Raw genomic sequence first — 25,559 nt, forward strand, 5'->3', positions numbered from 1 at the left:
GTCAGAGAAGGGACGTACGTGTGTGTGTGTGAGCAAGCGAAACGAACAGAGCTGTGGGTGAGGGCAGTGGCATTTTGCAGACTGGAGGGAAGCCAGGGAGCTGATGGAAAGGCCAGAAAGATCACAAGGTGGGAGACAATCAAGGCAAGGACAAGGGCATGGGTAGCAAGGGTAGAATGTGAAGAAGCTGTGGAGGAAGAAGCAGGAGGCTTTAAGCAACAGCCTGAATGTGAGGGGTAAATTCCATCCAACTTCTCCTCTCACTCTGTACCTATGATTTCTTTCATACTGCCGCCTATGCTGGGGACAACCTCTCTCTTGTCTTCCAAACCACTCCTAAACCTCTCTGCACTGATCTCCCATGACGGCATCCCAGCATGGTCCTGCATCAGAACCATCACCCTGTACATCACATTTCTCTGAGCCTGACTGCAAGTTCTTTGAGAAAGGACCTTGCCTCTTTACATGCTTTGAAGAGTCAGTCTCATTCTTAGCTATGCCCTGAGGTCTGGGACCATGCTTCCTTCCTAGTAACACCTTCTGATGTCTCCAGAACTTGCATAAACATGGACAGGGCTCTCAAATATAGGGGCTCTATGACTGTATTTTCCCCTTAGACACTATACTGCCATCTAGTGGGCATTACTAGAATAAAATGTACAGTACCAACAGGATTCACAGAATTAAATGTCAAGCACTTGATCCTGCAAATCCCCACTCGTGTGAGTAACTTTCACCGTCTTGCCATTCCCAAGCATTCAACAATCACAAAATTGACTTAAAACTCATGAAATTTTGACTGATAAGTCTCAAAATGTAAGAGGAAATGGGGAATCATGAAAACATAAAATCATCACTGATAAAATTTGCAGATGGCACAAAAATTTGGGGAAGGGTAAATAATGAAGGGGACAGGTCAGTGTTATGGAGCAATCTGTATTGCTTGGGAAACTGGGTACAAGCAAACAATATGAATTGTAATATGGCTAAATGTAAATGTATACATCTAGGAACAAAGAATGCAGGCCATACTAACAGGATGGAGGACTCTATCCTGGGGAGCAATGACACTGAAAAAGTTTTGGGAATGGTGAATAATCAGCTGAACATGAGGTGCCAGTATGATGCTGTGGCCAAAAGAGCTCATGAGATCCTGGGATGGATAAACAGGGGAATCTCAAGTAGGAGTAGGGAGGTTAATTTACACTGTATTGGGCATTGGTATGACCACTGCTGGAATAATGTGTCCACTTCTGGTACCCACAATTCAAGAAGGATGTTGATAAATTGGAAAGGGTTCAGAGAAGAGCCACGAGAATGATTAAAGGATTAGAAAACATGCCTTATGGTGACAGATTCAAAGAGCTCGATCGATTTAGCTTAACAAAGAAAAGGGTAAGGGGTGACTTGATTAAAGTTGGCATGGAGAAAATATTTAATAATGGGCTCTTCAGTCAAGCAGAGAGAGGTGTAACATGATCCAATGGCTGGAAGTTGAAACTAGACAAATTCAGGCTGGAAATAAGGTATAAATTTTTAACATGGAAAGTAATTAGCCACTGAACCAATTTACCAAGGGTTGTGGTGGATTCTCCATCACTGGCAATTTTTTAAATCAAGACTGGATGTTCTTCTAAAAGATTGGATCTAGGAATTATTTTGGCGCAGTTCTATGGCCTGTGCTATACAGGAGGTCAGACTAGATGATCACAATGGTCCCTTCTGGCCTTGGAATCTATGGGTACCTACACTGCAATTAGAAATTGTAGAAATCATAGAATCATAGAACTGACCTCGAGAAGTCATCTAGTCCAGTCCCCTGAACTCAAGGCAGGACTAAGTATTAGACACTTGCAGCTGGCCCACTCCAGGTGACTCAGGCTTGCAAGGCTCTGGCTAAGGGTTCTTTAATTGCAGTGTAGATGTTTGGGCTCAGGGTGCAGCCCGAGCTCTGGGACCCTCCCACCTCACAGGTCCAAGAGTCTGGGCTCTAGCCTGAGTCCAAACGTCTACACTGCAATTAAACAGCCCCTTAGCCCGAGTCCCATGAGCCTGCTGACATGGAACTTACTGAACCCTAAATCACAACCTGCCTTGCTTTCCTGCAATCATAGCTATGCTGGTAGTTCTGTGCCCCCCAATTATCATAATATTGGCCCCATGCAAATGTACCTTTAATAAAAGGAGAAACATTCTGACACTGCTCAGTCCAAATTCTGCATTACTAAGCCCAAAAGGTACCTGCTTAAAATACAGCAGAATTAGGACATTAAAAAAAGCCCCCCCCACCCCAAAATCATAAAACCTTCCCCGTGATTAAAAATGACCAGCAGGACACCCCGAATTTATCCTGGGGCTCCTCCACACCATCAGGCCACAGTCCCCAGCCAGGCTGTAGATGGGACATCTCTTCTGTCATTCTACTCTCATTCATAAAAGGAGAATGGGTAGCAGATTTGGATTTTTAGACAGTCTCTTAAGTGGTATTTCTGTGCTTCAAACAGAATGTAATGTTACAAGGCATTAGCCTCCTAAGAGGAGCCAGTTTAAACTAACTGGTTTTGGTCAGTCAGGTTAAAACAAATGTTAAAGGTTTGTTTGTTTTTTTAAATTGTTCGTGCATACCAAGCTCACCTCCCAACTGCTTTGGTTTCTATTTAACAGTGGTCCATCCATGTTTTGTAAGTAGAAGAACTACACTGACGTGGTCTATCTACCTAAGGTACTAATATGCCCCCCATCGTCATAACATCTAAGCACTTCACAGTCTTTAATGCATTTACCCTCACATGCCCCGGTGAGCTGGAGAAGTGCTGTCGTCTCCATTTTACAGATGGTGAGCTGAGGTAGCAAGAGCTTGAAGAACCCAGACCTCCCAAGTCCTCAGGTACCACACAAACCACTGGACAACTCTAAGCCTTGAGGAATGTGTGTGGGGAAGGGAAAAGACAGAGACAGACAGACACGCACATGCAATGCCACTGGCTTCATTGTGAAAAAAACAAAAAAGCACTCTGAAGTCTGAGTCTCCTGATGGGACTGCCATTATAAAAACATTCCAGCTAGCATGGTTGTACCCCTCAGCAAAGCCCGGGCATACGCCTTAACAGCACTAGAGTCTAAAACCCTGTTGACACTACAAAAAAAGACCTTGCTAGAAAATCATTTTTAAAAGACAAGTTAGTTTTGCCTGGAGTGTAGCTAAGCACAATGTGGCTAAAATGACTCTGGGGAAACAGAGTCACTCCAGTTGGCTTGGAAAGGATGTATAATGAACTATGGGAGTAGGCAAATGTGCTCTGAGCAAGTAGTTTGGTTTTAAGTCAGAGCTCAGAGCACCTAGAGTGTCCAAACTTCTCTGCTCCATTGGGATGACTGAGCACCTGTAGAATCTTCTGTCTAGATTCTAGAACGAGGCTACACCGCCATCCTGTGGTTTATTCAGACACAAGTGCATGCAGCGGTTCTCAGCTTTCTCAGATTCAAAGCACATGAAAAGAAAACCAGGGTGTCCAGGAAGAAGCCAGTAAAGTCATGTGGGTGTCTTTTCTTTTTCTCAGCTTGTAGAAAAGCTAACTATTGTATTATTACTGCTATAATTCCTGATTTCCAGGGTCAGCATTTCTGACATCAATGCATTTTCAGTACTAAGCAGAACAGTAAAAACAATTCGCCGTCTGCACGACATGTAGATAGATTTGGGTCTGAAAAATGACTCAAAGATCAAAGAGGGCTGAAAAGCTGGAAATCTAGAATGACCCCTAGTCAATTCCTTTGACATTCAGTGACTGATGCTCTAAATCCCATATCAGAGATATTAATATATTGGCACATACACGAAGGACAAGATTTCAGAGCTACTGGCTAGACAATGGCTAGACAGGGGGCCACGGGCATTTATTAATATTATATATATGAGCGACTCCATGTAACCCCATGTGCTTTTCACTGTTACCATTCTCTTCCTTCCATTCCCTTCATTTCTGTGGAGCATCCATTTGTTGCAGCTTGCCTTAATTAGGCTGTAAATTCTTCAGGATAAAGACCACCTCTTACTAAGTATTTGTACAGCACCCAGCACAAAGGGGTCCCAGACCTCAGTGGAGCTTTTGGGCACTAACACAATATAAATAAATAATCATTGGAATGCAGAGGAAGTCACGGTAATTTTTACATGCCAGCTCCAAAGTGATTCGTTAAAATTTGGCTCCAAGAAATCTCTCCCTGATTCCCTAGTCCCTCATTATTCCCCATTTCCTCATTAGTCCCACATTCACTCCACCCACAGCCCAGATACTCCACAGTATGGGGCTTAGAGATCAAACTGACTTCACCAATACCAAACCAGGTGGGTCCTTGACTGCTACGCAGATCAGCAGGCCCTCCACAAAGCTCAGCTTGGGAGTCAGGCAGAAGTTCACGAGAGACAAATGGGCTTGGAATCTGCATGCAGTTTGCTTTTATTTGAATACCGGTGGCTGGGAAAGCCAGTGTCTCAAAAGGAGGGAGCAAGGTGTGTTCCTGTGATTATTCCCATGCCATCCATGTTCCACCCAGGTTACCCACAACAAGCAGCAGAGATCTCCTACCGATGGTGGTTATCGCAGAGACGGAGAAGAAGAAAGAGCCAACAAAGTTCCATCTTCCCAGACTGGTAGAGTTTCCCTGGAGGGTGACGCCGCTCTTATAGGCCTTGATGATACCCTGCAAAGAGATGGCAGTGAATACAGGTGAGACCATCAGCCCATGAGGAGGTAACTCAAGCTGTTCTTTGTGTAATTGGCCTTTGCAGTGCTGTGTGATGATAATTTAAATTATAACCCCCACTCCTCCTGCTGCTTCTCTCTTAGGAGATGTCATCAGTGTGAGGTTAGGAGATCCATGGGCTGAGAAGTCAGGGAGGCTAAGGTCATCGCCTGTTTATCATCTGGTAAACCCTGACAACAGGCTCTCTCTGTGCTGTAAAAGCTGGAGGAGACAGTCCCCATCCCAAAGAGCTTGCAGTCTAAGGCCTGGGTTCTCCTGGTACATTGAATAGTACCTTAGCCAGGCCTATACGTATGGGCGCTACAGAGCGGTAGCTATGCTATTGTAATCCCATGCAGTAGATGCAGACTACAATGTTGGAAGTGATTTTCCTGTTACTGTAGGAGCTCCACTGCACTGAGTGATGGTAGCTAGGACGACAGATACGTTTATGCATTGACCTAGCTGCATTTACAGCAGGGGTTAGGTCAGCATGGCTATGGCATAGCAGAGAGGTGGGTTTTTCACACCCCTGAGTCACCTAAGTTTATAGCGTAGACCAGGCCTAACAGAAACTATGCTGACTGTAAGCCAAGGGAACCTACAGAACAAAGGGCCTGGCGAAGGATTTTAGGGCCAGCGGCATTCCGTAAATCAGTCACAAGTTACCTAGACTGTGTGGGAGAGAGACAGGAAGATAGGAGGTTCCCAGATAAGAATCCAACAAGGGTTAATCCACGTAACCCCAAAGCAAAAGCTCCTGAAAGGGGTCTGCATATTGCAGGATCCATGAAGCAATAAGTATGCCTTTACATGTGGATGACACATACCAGATCCCTTCCCCACACTTGGGAGGAATGCATACAGTATAAGAAAGCTCTGTACAACTGCGAGAAGGAGACATACCATATAGCAGGACCAGTCTAATAATCCAGGGCAGTCACATCAGAAACTGAGCAATGCGCCAGATGTACAGACCCTGCCTCATCACTGTTGTTAAACTGGTCATATGCACAGAGACTTGGGGCCTGATTCTGCTCTCACTTACAACAATGTAAATCTGGAGTAAATATGCTGAAGTCAGTAGAATTACATCAAGTTGGGCCCTTGATGAGTTAACTGTGCCAACACCTGCGTGCCCTTTGTCATACCAATAAAGTCACTGATGTGGAAAAATTGATCTGAAAATAGCACTATTCTTAGGACATACATAAACCACTTTACAACCTTAACTAATCCTCCTGGCACCCCTGGGAGATGAATTATTCTGCAATGCAAAGTTGAATCAAGAGCACACTGAACCTATCGCCTCTGAGCAAAGCCGAGCAGATATCTAGTAACACAAGCCCCTGCCTTGCTCAGTCACGGTGCTAGTGATAATGCTCTCATCCTTCACAATAAGGAGTCACTTTCAGCTCGAATTTGCCCCCAAATCTGGGTTTTGTAAAGATAAACTCTTTTAAACTAATAATCCATTGAGGTACTTCAGGGACCACCAGCACTGTAGGATCCAAGAACTGACCAACAGATTTAAGGAGTGGGAGGTAAGGAAGTATTAGTGTCCCATTTTACAGATAAGGAAACTGAGGCACGGAGATGGGCTATGCCTTGTCCAAGGCCACAAAGGAAATCTGCAGCAGGGCTGTGACATATAACCCGGTCTCCTGAGTCCCAATCCAGTGCCTTAACCATGAGGTCTTCCTCCCTAAGATCAACAGAAATGTTTCTGAATCCTTTTTCAAATGACAAAAGGATTCCTTTTTCTCTCCTCCCCCCGGACAAATAAACATGGCTCAGCATGATGCCATTGAACGAGCACCAAAAAGTGACATTAGGGACAAAATAAAATCGCAAATGACCCGCACGTGACCATTGTCTGTCTAAGGAGAGAGCAACAGGAAAAAAGAAAACAAGCAGAACAGGTGGCGAACAGTAAATTCAGTGCTGAAAACTGCAGGAATGCAAATACTCTCCTGTGTTGCTTGTATGGAAGGTAAGGAATTTGATTGGCAATTTTTCACCTTTTTAGAGGGACGCCATCCCACAAAAACACAGAGAAGAGATTCTTTGAAAGGTGAAACCCTGTGTGAGGAAAGATTGCCCCTCCCTCTCTGAGAAGACAGCATTAAGCATCCATGTTCGCCCCCATGGTCTTGTTTACACTAAGACCCTACCTACAAGAGGGACAGTTTTGAAAAATTCCCCACTGTTGCTCCTGCTGGCTCAGTTCCTCTGGTGTGAGCAGCACTTGGAGCCCTAGTGTAGTGGGCTCTCTCCCACCCCGCCCCGCTCCGCATTTAGCACTGTGTAGGTTAGACCAGCAACAGTGCAGGGTTCAAGTATTTTTACCACTGTATTCTGACAACACATGAGCCCTGTATGCTTAAACCAGTGGTAGCAGTAATAGTGTAGAGAACACACTAGCTCTGACACTGTAGACAAACAGCAGCTCCCAAATCCATGCAGCTGCGTTTCCACGGCACAAATGTGGCTTACAAGCAGCATGTTCAGAGGCACGTCTTCTGTTTACCCAAACCTCAAGCTCGTTCAAGGCAGGTGAGTCACATTGATCACCTGTTAAGCCCTGACAACGTGCTCTGTGCTGTACAAGATGCAGGAGACAGTCCCTGGGCCTGTCCCAAAGAGCTTGCAATCTGAGGGCCACATTGTCCTCGCATATTGAGTAGTACCTTACCTATGTTTACACTATGGGCAATAAAGAGGCATAGCTATGGTGCCATAACTATGCTGCTGTAACCCTGTAGCGTAGGCTGCATCTACATCGATGGAAGGGTTTTTTCTGTCACTGTAGGAACTCCGCCTCCCTGTGCAGTAGTAGCTAGGCCAACAGAAGCATTCTTCCATCCACCTAGCTGTGTCTACACCAGGGGTTAGGTTGACATAACTATAGCATTTTGCACAACCCTGAGTGCCACAGCTATGTCAACCTACATTTTAAGTGTAGATTAGTCTTTACTCTGTGAGTAGTCCCATTAATTTCAATGGACAGCTCACAGAATAAATTACTATTCAGCATGCGTAAGGTTGGTAGGCTCTGGCTTTATGTGAAGAAAAGGAGAAGACAGGGCACGGTGGGAAAGGATTAACTTTCTCTGCATCAACGTTGGGATTTATCAGGCTGCAAGGGATCTAGGCTCTAATCTTTAATATGCCCTGTTATGCCTGATGTACGGCCTCTTGAACTGCGGTTAAGAAAGGTGTGGATAAGAAGCATTACTGGCAATGGTCTGACAAACTCACTACGCCCAACACATGGCTGCCATAGTATTTATCTATAAAGAACGTTGTGTGAGATATCAAATGAAAGCCGGTGACACACTGGTCATTAAGATCATGCACAGATGATAGTTTAAAAGTTATGTGTTATATGCTGCAAGTGTATCAAGGTCTGAGTCACCAGCAGAGACAGGTTCTCTCTCAGACTGGAAGTGTTTGTCCAGCTAGCTAACTGACACATGAATTAATCATTGTAAGCCATACACAATGGGAGCCACAGCTGCATTCCAAATCAATATGAGGATGCAAAAATCAACCTGGGGGTCAGCACACTGGAGAACAAGCAAGGGGGCAGAAGCGTTTTCCTTGGGGGTGCACTGCAAAGGGGTGTAGTTCAAAGGTTTATTGGATAACAAGAGGAAGGCAAGAGGACTCCACTTCATCCATCATTGAGAGAACACAAAGGACGGTTTCACATGTAACCAGTTTTTCTTACTATCCTTGCTCACTGTCTCCTGAAATCATAACCTTTGTTAATAAACCTTTTTGTTTTCACTATAAATAAATGACAGCACTGTGTTGTTAAAAGGGAGCTGAGAGCTGACTCAAGTAAGCTTGTGTGTGTGTTGTCCTCTGGGAGAACTTACCTGGTCATTTCTGTAAGTTGCTATGCCAGGGGCCAGATGCCACTGAGGGGGAGGCTGGCAGAGGGGCTCAGGGGTTGCCATTTGTCTGTCACTAGCCTGCGCAGAGATGGCGAGGTCTGCGGGGACCTGCAGATAGGTGCTTGTCGGTGCCCTGAGGCTGTTGGTTTCAGGGAGCTGAGCCACAGAAGGCATCAGGCAAAACTGCTTCATGCTAAGCGCAGGTGGTGGTGAGATGCCTCACAGCCCTGAGTCCTAGTATCAGCCCAGCCCAGGACTCTTAAGGTGTCCGGAGGCTTTTTTTGCTTAGCTAATCTAAAAAGAAAATATATTACAACTTCTCTGCATGCTGCACACCTACTGCCTGTTCTCTGTTAAGCCTCACTTTGGTGTAAGTTCAGCTGTAGTCAAAATTGCACATGACACCAAGTTTTGAAAGCAGTAAACACTCGGGGACAGAACCACCCTGCAAAGAGCCCTGAAGAGATGAGAGCAGAGAAGGCTGCAAGGAACAAAGGGATATTCTACACTAATAAATGGAAAGTGCTTCACTTAGGGAGAGGAAATAAACAGCCCAGACAGGACATGACGAGAACAAGCAGCACATCAGAAAGGACAAAAATATACTGTTGTCCTTCCGTTCTGCAAACACACCATCTAAAATATCATCACTGAAGCGTGACTTTTCTCCATTCATCTCTGGGGCAGGGGAGTTTCTAACCTAAATCCACCACTCAAAAGTAAGCATTGGGCCTGCTCATGCAAGGTGCCAAGTGCTCTTACCTCCTGGGAGTTTAGGGCACTCAGCCCCCTTGCATGAGGTGCTCAGCACCATTAAGCATAGAGCCCAGGGTTAGCCACTTCCCTGTTGTGCCTTGTTATCAGAAGCATCCAGATGACATGCCTCTCCGATATGCCCCGTTGTACTGGTCCCAACTTGCTGTCCCATTCATTGGATAGACCTGAAAATCCAAAACCTTTCTGCTAGAATATCTGGTTATTCAAATGGCAGGAGTTTGTGACTGCCCTTAAAACTACAGGCAAAAGTGGTATGCTTACTTTGTAGCCAATGTGTAGGATTCTTGGGTAGGACAGAGATCAGGATATAGGAAGTTTTCTATCCAGATGCAGCCAGAGTTCATTGTAATAAGACAATATTTATTTAATAAGATTGATTTATTGGTATCTGCATATAAAACATAGAGACAAGGAGAACAGAAATTAGAAATAACCTCACCCAATATCCACATACACAGATATTCTACAGATTTAAGGAAAAAAGCCCAGAGCTTTGGCTAAGGATTCCTGTTGCCCTCACTTAGAACAGGCATTTATCAGATAGCTTTTTCAAGACCCAACACTTTTAAGATCGACTAATAGATATGAGTGTTCTGCCTCCAGTTATTCAGAGTCAAAGGCTGGTCCAAGAACTCAAATGGTTGACATCAGTCAGGCCCAGTCAATACCATCAAACCCTGGAGGGTAAGTTACTTGTAGAACACTTGAAATAAATACGGAGACAAGGTGGGTGAGCTAATACCTTTTATTGAACCAACTTCCGTTGATGATAGAGACAAGCTTTTGAGCCACACAGAGAGGGATAGCTCAGTGGTTTGAGCATTGGCCTGCTAAACCCAGCGCTGTGAGTTCAATCCTTGACGGGGCCATTTAGGGATCTGGGGCAAAAATTGGGGATTGGTCCTGTTTTGAGCAGGGGGTTGGACTAGATGACCTCCTGAGGTCCCTTCCAACCCTGATATTCTATGATTCTTCTTCTTTGAAAGCTTGTCTCTCTCACCGACAGAAGTTGGCCCAATACAAGATATCTCCTCACCCACTTTTTCTCTCTCATATCCTGGGCACAGACACGGCTACAACTAAACTGCATGAAATAAAGACACTCAGTCATGAAATTGCTGTGCTTGGACCTGATATTTTGAGAGCTTGGAAAGGTCACATGTGTAAGTCAAAGGACAATATCAATCAAAAGAGGAAGTACAAGGAGAAAGCAGAACCTTAGTGGTTAAACCAAAAAACAAAGTCAGATATAGATTCTGCTCCCGTCTCTCCTGAGCGACTTGCCGTGTGACCCCAGGGAAGCCATTTGACTTCTCTGTGCCTCATGTTCCCCACTAGTAGCAGCGGGATAAGAACCTTTCCCTAGCTCCTAGGGAAGCGTTAACGTCTGTAAGTCGCTCTAAGCTCCTCAGACAGACAGCTCTGTAGAAGTGCAAAGTGATTATGGTAAGATTCATCCATCCATCCAAGTGGGATCTTTTGGATTTCCATACCCTAACGTACCAAAATGTAACTTTATTTAGAAGCTGGCTTTCTCCTCACCACCTAGCCTCATCTGTTTCTGCGTGGCACCATCTGTGATGCAAACCCCACTTTTACATACTCTTACGAAACCTACCATGACGTCCCAATCTGGTTTTCTCAGATGAGGAAGGTGCAGGCGTGGCTTTCACAGTCAAATTGCTTTATCTAAAAGCAGCTTTCTGTCCCGTTGCCTTCCTGGCCTCACAAACACCACATTGCCCAGCAGCACAAGCCATGCCCTGTGAGGTGAGTGATCCTGGGAAGGACCTGCATCCATGTCGCTCAGCCCTGCAGCCAGAAATTTGCAAAGGGAACTGGTGCCCTTGGCAGCAGTGGCGCTCCATGCACTCGGCTCATCAAAGCCAGCAGTACTTCAAATCTTTATTTCCTGATACCAGTCACTGCCCAATCTTGTGCCTCCTTCCACACATCACGGTCCACAGCATCACCTCCTTTAACTCCAGCCCACTGGCAGCCCATGGAGGGGTGGTAGTGTTCCTTAGTGCTCGCTCACTTAAAAAATACTTGGAGGGTACAGCCCCCATTTCTCTTCCCAATCAACACTAATGAGCACAGCCCCTGTTGTCTCTTACTGCTTAAGCTTCCAAACAAAGCAGCATTCTGGCCTCCTGTCCCAGCACGGCCACCTTCACTGCTCCAGTCTGACTTTCAGCCTGTCACACTTCTTAGAGTACCTCTACACCGCAGAGGGTACCTGGATCCAGGAGCCCAGGCAAGCGTACCTGAGCTTGCCAAGCCACTTGTGAGGGTCCATATTGCAGAGCCACATACAATCCATACCTGTGTGTAGCTGTATCCACAGTGGCACTGTAGTTACCTGGGTTTGGTGCTGGGATTTTGAGGGGGGCGGATGGGGAAGTATCCCAGAGGCCCTTAATTTGAATCTCTTAAGAAACTGTTTTGATGTAGTGTGTTAGAGCAGAATTTCTCTATCCTTCCCAGTCCCCCATGTGGAAGTGTTCTTAGCCTCCCGACACATTGAGCGGAGCCACTTCCAGCTCTGCACGTTTTTCACTTCCGTGCCCTCCAGCCAGTGCCACACCAGGGGTCCAGCACAGGTGGATGAGCTGTTCCTGCTTGGTGCTGAATTGTTAACACAGCAGGATAAAAGTAGAGGGCATGGGAGATGGTGGAGGGCATTTTCGCAGCTGTTTCTGACCCTCAGAAAGCGGCAGTGGATCTTGAAGCTTGAACATGCTGGATGCTGACATAGCAGAGCAGAGACACATGCTGCAGCAGCTGCTGGGTATTTCCCATATGCAGCCCAGCACTTCTGGTGTAGGACAACTAGAACAGAGTGGTGGGATCACATCATCATGCAGTTCTGGGGGACCATCAGAAGCTGCAGAACTCCTGCATGAGGAAGGCCACCTTCACAGAGTTGTGTGAGGTGCTTGCCCTGATCCTACAGTGCTGGGACACACAGCTGAGGGAGTCCAGAACAAGACTGCTATAGCCATCTAGACGCTGGCTACCCCAGCTTGTAACAGGTTGGCGACTCCTCATTTGGGGCTGACAAATCAACTGTTGGCGATGAGGTTTCTGATGCGGTTTCTGAGGCGTTTTTTGCTGTAGCTTCCCCACACGTGATGGACACTGCTTAGACATCTGAAACAGCAGCGGGCGTTGAGAGAATGGGGTTCACACGCTGCACTGCACCACCAATGGCACTCATGTGCCCATAGTTTGCTCTCCACAAGGAGCACATGAAGGTGTCAACTGCAAAGGCTCCCGCTCAAGTGTTGTGCTGGGGTGGGCCGACTGCAAAGGCAAGTTCATGAACACCAGTGTGGGATTCACTCGCAAGGCGCATGATGCCAGAGCGTGGAGGAGATCTGGCTTTTACCCACTTAGACAAGCAGGGACTTTATTCCCACTAAATAACATGGTTAACAACATGGCTGTCTGTGCCCACTGTTATTTTAGGAGACCCCACTGAGCATCTACTGCCCTGATATTTGAGCACTCAGCAGAACATTTCATTACACACATAGTGATTGTGGGATAGTGGTAGACTGTGCATGTGACCAATGGAAGGCAAGATGGCTCTGCATACAGAATTGTCTGGATGCCAGTGTGGGCAATGCCACCCGTATGATCGAGACATGCTGTGCCCTGACCCATGCCTGGAAGGATAAGGGTGAATATCTTGGCCAAGAGTGAGCTCAAGCCACTGCTAGTTTGCAGGCCTGGTACAAGCAGCCACAAAGTGCATGTGGGACTGGGTGCAGGTGAGCAAGGGAAATAAGGGTTGCCTTGTGTGCCCACACCCTAGTACCACAGGGTGACAGGCATGGGGGAATGGGATATTGTGTACTGCTGTGGTACACACATCCGTTTGTTTGATATTGGTTTTCTGTGATTATAAGGGTGTTGGGTACTTTATTAATATCTTTGTATACAACTTCCTGACTCTTCCTTCTTTCCCAAGCACTCACATACCAACGTACTGTACAACCAAAAGAAAAAGTATTAAAATAAATACTGATTTGAAAAGCAATGCAGGCATCGCAGCTACCTGGAAACAAACAACAGTGAAAATAAAAACAGTGCAAGAGTATGCAAACCTGTGCTATTAAATAAAGTGCGAGCACTGCAGTCTCACTAGTAGTGGAACTGGGTGTCAGAGGTGTATCTGTTCTCCCTCTCCCCGGTTGTAGAGGCATAGAGTGAACAGGGAACATCTGCGTATACCAGGTCATGGAGTGGTTCATAATCTATCCAACTCTTGAATTGCCCAATGGCTGTACTGGCTACAGGATGTGGTAGCATGGAGGAGGGTCTGCCCATGTTGTTGCTGGTCCTGGAGTTGGTGCAGGAACTGGGTGCTGCAGGCTAGTAGCCACTAGGGTGAGCAGCTGCTCAAACTTCTCCTTCTGCTGTGCTCGGACGTGCTCCATCATCCTCCAGTCATGCCAGAGGTAGTATGCGAACATTCTCTCCTCCTCCTCTGCTTTCTGCCTCTTCCTTTCCATACCCTGCTCTTCTTTCCCTCTCCGATTGGCCTGGTGTGTGATCCATGTCCAAAGTCTTGATGTATTTCATAGAATCATAGAAATGAAAGGCTGAAGGGACCTCAAGAGTCCAGCCCCCTGCACCCTGGCAGGAACAAGTATACCCAGACCATTCATGTAGTGAGTCACCCCAGAGCCTTTTACTTTTCCCAAGCTGGTTCAGGATCCTCTCCCCAAGAGGCTTGGGTGGATGCCTCAGTTCAGCAGAGGTGGAAGGTCCTGCCAAGGAAAGGAAAGAAGTTATTTTTTGTACATGGAAAGGAAGAGGAGAATTCCCCCGTTTTTGTTCTGTGTCATGGCAAGACAACAGTTTGATACTTTTATCTACTTGGAATGACTTTATTTCACCACTACACCTCAGCCAGTTCAGAAGCTCCTGCAAGCCAGGTTACCAGCCCACATATACACTACGGTAAGAATTCCAGATTTAATGCATTAAAAAGAATAGGACATTTTTTTGGACCTGGGATGTATGTCTGTGGGGCGTGACTAGGGACCTGCTACAACTATTGCTTTTAACATTATTCCAGGCCAAGGAATCCTTAGAGGATGTTAATCAGCTGGAGTTCCCTGAATAGGAGAGAGAGCAACTTCTCCAGGCTAATGGAGGAATTCTCTCTATCTCTGCAAAGAAAATTTTACATCATCTGCTGAATGAAAAGGAGTGAAGAGGGTTTATAAGCTACCAAGACAGATGTTGGAAGTTTGTCCTACCTGGGAATCTCACTGACCGTCTTGAGTTTATCCTATATGAAAAATTCTCAAGCATCACCAGCCAGGAGCGGGGGAAATTCAGGTGAATATTAGAAGGATGGTGAATCAGGATGCAGAGGCCTGCTAACAGCAGAACTGTTCCCCTGACTCTGGCCTGGAAAGTGTGCTACAAATGGGAGCCCCGGAAGGCTAAGTACTGCTGCACCAAGGAACTTTTTCAACTTAATACAGCCACTGGGATTTATAATCCAGGATGTCTGGGCCAACGCTGCAATGCTGCTATCGCTATAATTCTACAATATGCTACTTGTGTCACAGAATTATGAAGAGCTGTATATGCTGACATATGCACTTCTGCTTGCTAAACCTGTAATCCCATTTTTTTATATATATTTTAAATAATCAGCGTAAATTTAGTAAGAATGACTCACTAGTTGCATGTTTAATTGTTTCCCCCCTACTTGGACTCCATCTTGGATCACACGTGGTGGTTGGGGGCTTAGGGTGGAGGAAGGGGGCCAGGACAATGGCATGGCTTTTGCCCTAAGCTGAAGCTAAGGCCGGCCTCTAGCACATAATATCCTTCATAGCAATAATTTTACTGGCCATCAGCCAGAAATCCCTCCCATTCAGGGTGCAATTTCCCCCCATAATAATGACAAAGATGGCGGCGACAGCCACTTACCCAGCTGTGGCTCCGGCTCCCGGTCTAATGCCACTTCCTCTCCAGGCTGTTCCTTGGGACAGTCCCCAAACAGGTCTTCGGAATATGGTCCCAAGACATCCCACATCCGTATGGCCTACTCCGGAGCTGTTCCAGCACCATGGTCTGCTCCTGCTCTTCCACCTCCTCTGCCACGGGGGCCTTCTCCGGTGTTATCCCGGTCCTCTCTGCCTCCAGTATAAAAATCATACCAGCCCCTCTCAAAAGCCTGTCGGGCACAACTGGGGGCTCTGTACACCAGGTGAGGGCAAGCACCTGGTTCAAATCCTTGTAGCAGACAGAGTTTCCAGAACCTTTGTATTGCAGGTAGGCACTCTTTAGGATTTTAATGCACTTCCAACACTGGGCAGCCATATGCTTGATCCCCACCTCCCCCAGCCTCTTCAGGATGTTATCATAACAATACAGATTTCGGGTGCATCTCCCCAAATCATGTTCTTTTCTGCACTCATACCAGAGGTTAACTAGAAACCTGGTGGGGTCCTCTGTCCAGCGAGCACATGCTGGGATGGCATCTTATAGGGTTGTCTGGCTGAGGTGAGCTGCGTATTGCAGAAACAGAGCAGGCTGCGTGGAATGAAGAGTTAAACACTGACCAGGTGGATATAAACCAGGTAGCGTCTGGTGCACCGGAGGCAAGTGGGAAATGAGTTGGTAGAAGGGCTGTAAAATACAGGTCTGGGGAACCATGGGATGACACAGAAGGACGGTCAAAAGCTGAGTTCCACTACCCAGGTGTTAGATACATCCACACTGCAAAGTGGGAAGGTCAGAGCCCACCTTAAAGTGAAACCTGGGCTATAACCTATATCTGCAGCAGGGCAAGCAAGCCTGGCTTCAAAGCATATATAAACCTGAGCATAAGGGTTTTGTGTGAGGAAGGCTGAGGTCCATTGGACTAAAAACTTGGAGGCAGCCCGGGATAAGCCTGCAGTGTAGAAATATCCCTAGACTGCCCTTCCACAGAGGATTAATGACTTGGTCTTCATCCAGCCTTTGAGACTGAGCCCAGGACTATACTACAAACTTTTGCCAGCCAAGCTATGCTGGTCAGGGATGTGATGAGTATAATTCCTGACAACATAGCTGTGCTAGCAAAAGCCCCTAGTGTACACACAGCTATACCGGCAAAAAAGTCCTTGTGCTAACAGAGCTGATTTCGTTTGGGGAACTGGTCAAAGCTGTGCCAGCAAAAGAGTTCTGTAGAAGCTGCATCTCCATTTCGGGGGTTTGCCGATGTAGCTATGCTGGCAAACCCTTTCTAGCGTAGACAAAGCCCTAGTGTAGACCTGGACTATGGAGCACGATTTCTCCATGAGATTTCCAAGTAAGAAGCTGGTGTCTCCAGTGCTCTCTTCTTTCCTTTCTGGTGGTTGCTGTACAACCCCCCCCCCCCCCCCCCCCCGCCACACACACACACTCTCCTTCAGCTATAGAGGTCTTCTAGGTTCCAACCCTGATCACGCCCCTTGTCTTCATCTCCCTTCTCTCTTTCGGCACATCTACACGGCACAAATCCTATTGTGGTGTGTAGAGTACATGCACTATATGCCCCACAGCATGGGTAGTAATAGGAATGTAGACAGTGAGGCACGGCTTAGGTAAGGAGAGTAAAGACATGTCAGAACCCTGGGGGTATGTGCCCTACATGACTCTCTACAGGCCCAAGCAGTGCCACCCCCATCTGCACTGCTGATTTTAGCAGCATAGTGTCCTGCTGCTTCCCTGCTGTCAGAGCCTTTCCCCATCCCAGGGAAAGACTACAGCTGTGGAGAAAGGCTCTGGGGGCAGCAAAAGGCTCCAGCAGCGCCCCGCTGCAGGGAAAGACTCTGGCAGCAGAGAAAGGCTTTGGCGGTGGATGCGGAGAGGCAATGGGGAAAGACTCTGGTGGAGGGGGCAACAGGGGACATTGCTCTCTCTGCTGCCTTCCCCCCGTCAGAGCCTGTCACTGACATGTACAGCGCAGTGTGGATGCAGCTTGCTTTTCATGGCTGTGTGTGGCTACACATACCCTACACACTGCCACCAGCGGTGAGCAGTGTAGACGTAGCCTATGTATTTCTTAGTGCTAACTTCAGCCTAGGTTATCATTTCTGAGCACACAGCAACAGCCAATTCTACAGCTCCCTCCACTCACCCCTTAGGCTCTCTTGTCATTTGTGTGCGCCTCAACCATCAGTTTCCAGCTTCACTACAACTTCCTATTGCTGAGAGCTACAAAGAGTCTTTACACGGCATCTTGGATTCTGTTTTCCCTCTCTCTGAGCCCTTAAGTTTGCTCCCGAAGCCAGAATTACTTAGTTGTCACCTAGGGCTCTTCATCTGTAGACCTCAAAATGCGATACAAAGGAGAGTACGTATAATGATCTCCCTGTTTAATAAATTCATAGAGTTTAAGGCAAGAAGTTGTCTAGTCTGACCTCCTGTGCATCACAGGGCACAGAATTTCACCCAGTTACCCCAGCAGCGAGCCCAGTAACTTGTGTTTGACTAAAGGCATCCAGAAAACAAGACCAGAGAGTGTGCATGCGTATGAGATGCTGCCTTCCTTAAAAGCATGACCTTATCAGGCACCTAAGCTTCTACTTCCCTCTTTAACAGTAGCAGGAAGGGACAAAGCACTTTGTATAAACAACTGATAATCGGAATAGTCTCTTCTTCATTCAAATCCACCTTTTCTCTAGTCCTGGGGAGAAATGGGGGAATGAGGGACAGAGATTCTCACTAACTTCCGCTGAGGAACCTAAATACCTTTGCGAATTGGGCAAAAATGACTTTCCCGAGGTCACACAGCCAGTCACTGGAAGAACCAGGAGTAGGTCTCCTAACTTCCATGCCAGCACCCTTTCCATTGGACTACACCTTAGCTGTCCTTCGGCCACATTTGCAGAAAAGGACAATCATCCGCCTGCACATGTTGGGATATGGAAGTACTGTGGAAGCTGACATGTAACGTCCCTCGATAAACCCAAACACGGGTCAGTTTTAGTATCCTGTGCTTTCTGATCGTGGCATTTTAGCCAGTGCTCTTTCAACATGAAGTGTTGCTTCTCCCTGTAAAACTGAGAGTGTCTCAGCGAGGTCCTCAGGAAAGGCAAAAAGAATGAGTATAAGGATTGGATTGGAAAGGGGGAATCTCACCTCCCAGTTTGGTTGGTTGGCTTTCACACCTTCACATGAAATCAGCTTGTCCAGGAAACTGAGACTATGGTGACTGTTTACCTGGTCTCAGAAACTCCCATTCTTTCCCCAATTATCAGTGTGGGAGAGAGGCATTTCAAAGTCACAGGACCTCTGATAAGGGATTAATTAAACTTTAAATGAGTTTCTCTCTGCTATATACTGGAAATTCTTAAGATTAATATGTACAACTGCACAGTTCTTACAGGATAACAGGAGCAATCAGACAACATTGATAAGGTTCACGCTACTCTCACATTAGGAAGACAAAGGTTAAACCAAAACTAAACAAAAAAAGCTCTGTAGGTCACCCCACTGTTATTTATTGGCACACAGCCCCAGTTCCTGGCTGAAGGAGACCCTGTATTTGAATTCTGACTAAAGCAGAGACGATGTAGGATGGATTAGAAATTGAGTAGGAAACAGCTGCTGCCTCAAATTAGTACACCAGAAGAAACCAAGACCTGATTAATTGACTTTCCTAGTAGCTTCCTTCCCACACCTGAAATAGCGTACATTAGGCCTAATCTACACTAGAAAATGTTTGCCAGTGTGGCTATATGGATGTAGCTATGGCAGCAAACCCTACTAGTGGCGCTGGTCATACTGGGGGGGGAAAAATTGATTTTGCAGGTATATTTTAAACCAGTTCCCTGAACAAAAAAGCACTGTTATGCCAGTAGAACTGTTTCTACACAAGGGCTTTTGACCAGACCTTGGTGCACTTGCACAGAGTCTCTGTCTCAGGGGCAGGCCCATCCATCAGATCTACCTATCAGCTCACCAACTGCCCAGCTGCCACTCCTGTGCTCATGGCTAGCTTCTCAGGTGAAGCATGACACACACCACGGGATGCTGTCGTGGTCTCCTCAGTCCTCCTCCTAGCAGTGAGAGCCAGTGGGCCAGAGCAGCGAACCAGGCCCAGGCCAGCACTATAGACCAGAACAGAGCCACCACTGCCTGGGCTCACAGTCTAACCCGTTCCCAGCCCAGCAGGACAGGCGCAGAGACACACTGCCTGGGATCACTGTGGGGTGGGCTCGCTCTCACTCCTGCCCTCACCAGACCTCCTCTCTGCACCAGGCAGGGGTAGAGCCAGGCCCAGCTGCAACAAACAACATTTTCACCTTCCATCAAGGCAGTTTGTGCTGGTCCTGCAGACAGAGCTTACACAGCCTGGAAAACCATGCAGCCCCCTGACTCCAGGGCCATCTGCTCTGGCCAGTGGAACTGTTCCTAGGTCTGAGAGGTGGGAGAAACCCCGAAGTGCCTGTGCCTGAACAGAGCTGAATAAGCCCTGCTGTAAGGAACAGCATTTATTTATTTTTCAGAACAGATCAGTCGGGTCGGGTCGGAGCTGATGACTTTTGTGGCGTCAGTGTGAAAACAGGAAGGGAGAGAAGTTTTCTTCCAGTTTTACTTTCTGAGAGTGCGATGTGGAGTTGCCACCAACCATCTGTGAGAGGGAACTATGCCCTTCACAGCTGCTTAAAAACAATATAGAGATGGTAGGCCAGATTTTGACATGGATTCATGCCTTTTTCCAGGGTGTTCGGGGAAGCCATACCTAAACTCTGCTCAATAAACCATCTTGGGACATTAATTCCCATCCTGTCTCTGACCTGCCTTTTGTTGGACAAGTCCTTGAGAAAGTGGTGATGAGCCAACCCCTGCTTGCTTGATTTATTTAATCTCCATAGTTGGATTCAGATCCGAGTCCAGAACCGAGGCTGCAATATCATCTGTGGTGGCTGATCTTGTAGTTAGACGTCAGCATAAGCGGTTTCCATGCTTACTCAGTTAGAGTAATCAGCAGCTTTTAATACCACTGACCACAAGGTACAACGGAACTCATGAGTGGGATCTTATGGGCAAGAAGGAGTAGCCCACAGTGAGTCTGCTCCTTCTTTTCAGAAAGGTCCCACAAGGCTGTGCTAGGCAAGTGCTTGTCCTCCCTGAGGGACTTCATAGGTAGGTTCCCACACATTTTTACTTCACCATATCTTCTCTTAAAGGTACACAGGAGGCCACCAGAGCAGAATTCCAGGTGCACTAGGCTGCATTCTCATTAATGTATAAATAATCCTCACTACTAATGAGCTTTTTAATGAACAGCTTCATTACCCTCCCAGTGGCAGATCAAGATAGGGATCTGAATGAAAGTGAATTGGCTGTAGCTCAGCCCAGAGAAGAAAGGGATGCTTGTTACTAAGAAGGAAGCATTGGAGGAATGGGCAGAGGTGGTGCTTGCACCAGCTACTGTGAGTCTATGACTGCCTTTTCCAAACTCCCTTTCATAGATCCGCAGTGCTCCAGTCTGGTGAGATTCAAGGAACAAGGCAAGATGTATTTATTTTATTTATGTCTTCTTTGATTTTCTCCTTCTCTATCATGGTTTGTGCAATTAACATGCTTCAAATAACACAGCCCTGCAGCAATGCTAGGGACTGGGCAGGCCAATCCAATAAATACAGGAAACAGCTGCAGTAAGATATTAGGGCTACATTGTATGACATGAGAGGGGTGGGGGAGCAAAGAGATGGGGGAGGGGGAGAAAAGGGAATCATCCTAGTGACCCCACTAGGAAATCATACATTTACATTGGAGCAAGGCTCCAAACAAGGAAGCTCCAGGCGCCATGGCTGGGATACCGATTCATAGATTCCAAGGCCAGAAAGGACCATTGTGATCATCTAGTCTGACCTCCTGTATAGCACAGGCCATAGAGCTGCGCCAAAATAATTCCTAGATCCTATCTTTCAGAAAAACATCCATTTTGATTTTAAAAATCTCTGATAGACTGAAGAGCCCATTATTAAATATTTGTTATCCCAGGTAGGTACTTATAGACTGCAATCAAGTCACCCTTTAACCTTTTTGTTAAGCTAAATGGATTGAGCACCTTCAGTCTATCACTGAATGGTTTCTAATTGTTTAATCATTCTTGTGGTTCTTCTCTGAACCTCTCCAATTTATCAACATCCTTCTTGTATTGTGGACACTAGAACTGGACACAGCATTCCAGCAGTGGTCAGTCATACCAGTGCCAAATACAGAGGTAAAATAACCTCTCTGCTCCTACTTAAGATTCCGCCTTTTATGCACCCAAAGATCACATTAATTCTTTTGACCCCAGTGTCACAATGGGAGCTCACGTTCAGCGGATTATCCACCACAAGCCCCAAATCTTTTTCAGAGTCACTTCTTCCCAGGACAGAGTTCTCCATCCTCTAAGTATGGCCTACATTCTTTGTTCCTAGGTGTAGACATTTACATTGAGCCACATTAAAATGCATATTGTTTGCTTACGCCCAGTTTACCAAACGATCCAGATCAGCCTGTATTAGTGACCTGCCTCTTCACTATTTACCACTCCACAATTTTTGTGTCATCTGCAAAATTCATCAGTGATTTTATGTTTTCTTCCAGGTCAGCAGGTTTAAAACAAATAAAAGGAAGTTCTTCACTCAGCGCAGAGTCAACCTGTGGAACTCCTTGCCTGAGGAAGTTGTGAAGGCTAGGACTATAACAGGGTTTAAAAGAGAACTGGATAAATTCATGGAGGGTAAGTCCATTAATGACTATTAGCCAGGATGGGTAAGGAATAGTGTCCCTAGCCTCTGCTTGTCAGAGGGTGGAGATGGATGGCAGGAGAGAGATCACTAAATCATTACCTGTTAGGTTCACTCCCTCTGGGGCACATATCATTGGCCACTGTCGGTAGACAGGATACTGGGCTGGATGGACCTTTGGTCTGATCCAGTATGGCCATTCTTCTGTCATTGATAAATATGTTAAATAGTGTAGGGCTAAGAACTGATCACTGCAGGAACTCACTGGTAACACACCCACTCAATGACAATTATATTTTGAGACCTATCTGTTAGCCAGTTTTAAATCCATTTAATGTGCACCATATTCATTTTAACTCATTCTAGTTTTTTAATCAAAATATTGTGTGGTACCAAGTCAAACGCCTGACAGAAGTCTAAGTATATTACATATTCCAGGGACTCTGAAGAAGTTCAACAACTGTAGCTGCAGCGGAGCCCGCAATCCTGGCCTACACCACAGCAAAGGGAGTGAGAGAGTCTGGAGGACGAGTTCAGCTCAGGCAGAGCAACGCATCCAGCCTACGTGGCGAACAGCCGCTGAGGGAAAGATTTTCTTATGCACCATAAATGAAAGGAGGTTTGTTTCAGGTGTTCTCAAAGCCGGAAGGAAAACTAGGCTTCTTCAAAGTTCAGGATGCTTAGATCTGGGGCCTTGGTTTGAATGGCTCTCTACAGAAACCTTCCTCTTAGCTATAATGATTTGTCCCACTCTTTAATAATTAAAAATGTATGTCTGATCCGTGTGTGTGTGATTGGCGTGGTGGGTAGTTGGATGTGCACACGGAACAACTTTAGATCAGAAATAGACAACTATTGTCTGTGGGAGAGGAAAGGGTGGGCTCCACGATTCTGATATATTAGACCCACAAACACAACCCAGCTTTATTGCACCAGTGCTTGTCTTGTGCTGAGAAATGTAGTGCAGAAGGGAGAAAAGTAGTCTGACGGGATTGGAAAAGGTGGTGAATACACTTTCAACAGAATGAAAACAATCAAGGGGACCGGAAAGCAACTAATAGTTTATATAACACCAGGCTTAGCCACCTAAGACATCCTCTCCTGATTACAGAGCTTTTCTCATCTGTCTGAATCCATCAACCAAAGTTGTTTCTATCTATTGGCTGATTGGTGGTTTGTGCAACATGAGCTGCTGCTCTCAGTCCAGTTCCTTGTGACCAGGTGTCCACATCCCACACAGCACCTTTGCTTACAGTCTCTGAAGTATGGCCAAGGATTAAATAGACCAAGGACAATGCACTTGTTTCTCCCCCTGAGAGGTTGTCTCTCCAGGGTACAGCAGAGACACTTTGGAAGGGAGTAGCATGTGGGCAAAGCCTGCTCTGCTGTTGTCCAAGCTGTACCTGTTCTGGGGATATGCAATAAACGTTGGCCTTGAGGGCTGTTAATCCAATACCTTTTATGAACACTACCTAATTTATGAAACTAAATGGCTGCCATTAGACCTCTTCTGAACGTTCTTGCCCCTGTGCGCTTTGACTGTTTGCTCCTACCCTTCCTGCCCCTCCCTTCCTTTGTCCTTCCATCTGGCTCCTCCCATCATTCCACTGAATGATTTACATAAAAAATTAAAAAAAAAATCACTGAACTAACATAACATTTGCAACCACCACATTGCATTACTCACTCTGCTTGTACGTTACTTTCCCCCCACCCTGTGTCTGTCTTGTCTATTTAGACTAAGCTCATCAGAGCAGGACTGTCTACTAGTGTGTTTGTACAGTGCCTAGCACAATGGAGCCCCCATCTTGGTCGGTTACAATGCACAACCATAATAAACAGGATGAAAAATAGTACTAAATTAGATGTTTGTACAGTGTTTAGCAAAATGAGACTCCATCCTCTGTCAGCCTCTACTATAATAAATGCAATGAATAATAATGTTTAGAGTTAACCCTAATGAAAAAGCTTTGTATATAAACAATGCTAAAGAACTTCACAGACTGTGAAATATGTCAAAGTAATTAAAAAGCCCAGCCACTGCTTTTGCTTTTTCATAACCACTGTGTCCAGCTCTTTCCTAATTTGCAAGTAATCAAATTATGTGTCTAGAATACCAACATGATAGTGAGATAGGACCGATCATGACTTTGCCAGGTAACCAGTGGGTGAACAGATGACTAAGGGAACAGGTCATTTTATTTGTGTGTATGTACACCACACACAGTATCCAAGCAATGCCACAAAGGAAACTGGAAAAGGAACTGAAAGAGAAGGGGGCTCCTGTGTGATTTGTTTGGGTTTTTAATTAAATTCACCATGAAAACCTAACAAATAAAAAATATATAGGGCTATTCAAGATCAGGCCAGGGTTTCACGTAGCAGGAAGTCCAGCCAGCACAATAACCTTCTAATTTAATAACAAGAGTAAGGAAAAAACCCTTTAACTTCCTTCTCCCTCTAGGTCCTCTGTAGCCCATACAGTAAACTTCTTCATTGCTTGTTGCAGCCAATCTCTGGTCAGGGAGGACGGGACTGGGTCTCAAACTGCCTTCAGCACCACTGCGAATAGTGAGAAGTCAGAGTTCAGAATAGAATCTGGGTCTCCCATTGTAACTGCATATGGTAAAACAAATCAGCAAAAACACACCGGAAAGGCCTTTTGGTTCTCTGTGACAAGCTTATCACCGATCCCTTTAACTGTAAACTTTGTCCTTCTTCTCCCATCCCCCATTACTGTTTGTTACTCTCCTTCATCTAAATATTGCCTTGTAAGCTCCTCAGAGCAAAGGCCATGGCTTTGTATTTATTCTGTAAAGCGCCCAGCACCCATTGTGGGATGTAGCAATGCTTCTCGTATATAGCTGCTTATCTACACTGCACTCATCACTCTAGTACTGGAGCACCTTCCAGTCTTGAACAAAGGAACTGACATCTGTCAGATGTTGCTCATTCTCTCAAGGATAAGAGTGAGACTTTGAACTTGGATATATACTGTGAAATGCAAAACTGGACTCGTCAGCTTTATTTCGCACTTCCTCTGGCTAATTAGCTCAACTCAAATTTTACACTAGGTTGTTTGTGCAGTTAGCACACAAAGTGGATGATATTATTCATTCTATGATGGTACTGCCTAGGGGCCAGAGTAGGTATCAGGGCCCCACTGTGCTAGTCACTATACTGCATATAATAAAAAGACAGTCCCTGCCCCAAAGAGCTTACAGTCTGTCGCTTCTGGGGGTGAGAGAATGGGACAATCAGCATAATAGTGTTTCACAGCATTTAAGGCCAGAAGGGACTATTAGATCATCTAGTTTGACCTCCTGTATATCACAGGCTATTAAATTTCACCCAATTTACCCTATATTGAGGCCAATACCTTGGA

General features: G+C 46.0%; 1 protein-coding gene across 1 annotated transcript in view; it reads right to left on the bottom strand.

Annotated features, from left to right (window-relative positions):
- KCNK17 (potassium two pore domain channel subfamily K member 17) overlaps positions 1-25,559 on the bottom strand; it is a 42,544-nt gene that overhangs the window by 13,570 nt on the left and 3,415 nt on the right. The window contains exon 2 of the mRNA XM_048843481.2: positions 4,590-4,704. Within this exon, the coding sequence (XP_048699438.2) occupies positions 4,590-4,704 (115 nt within the window). The remainder of the gene's footprint in view (positions 1-4,589; positions 4,705-25,559) is intronic.

The sequence above is a fragment of the Caretta caretta genome, chromosome 3 (assembly GCF_965140235.1).
Source record: "Caretta caretta isolate rCarCar2 chromosome 3, rCarCar1.hap1, whole genome shotgun sequence".
In the NCBI taxonomy this organism is placed as follows: domain Eukaryota; kingdom Metazoa; phylum Chordata; order Testudines; family Cheloniidae; genus Caretta; species Caretta caretta.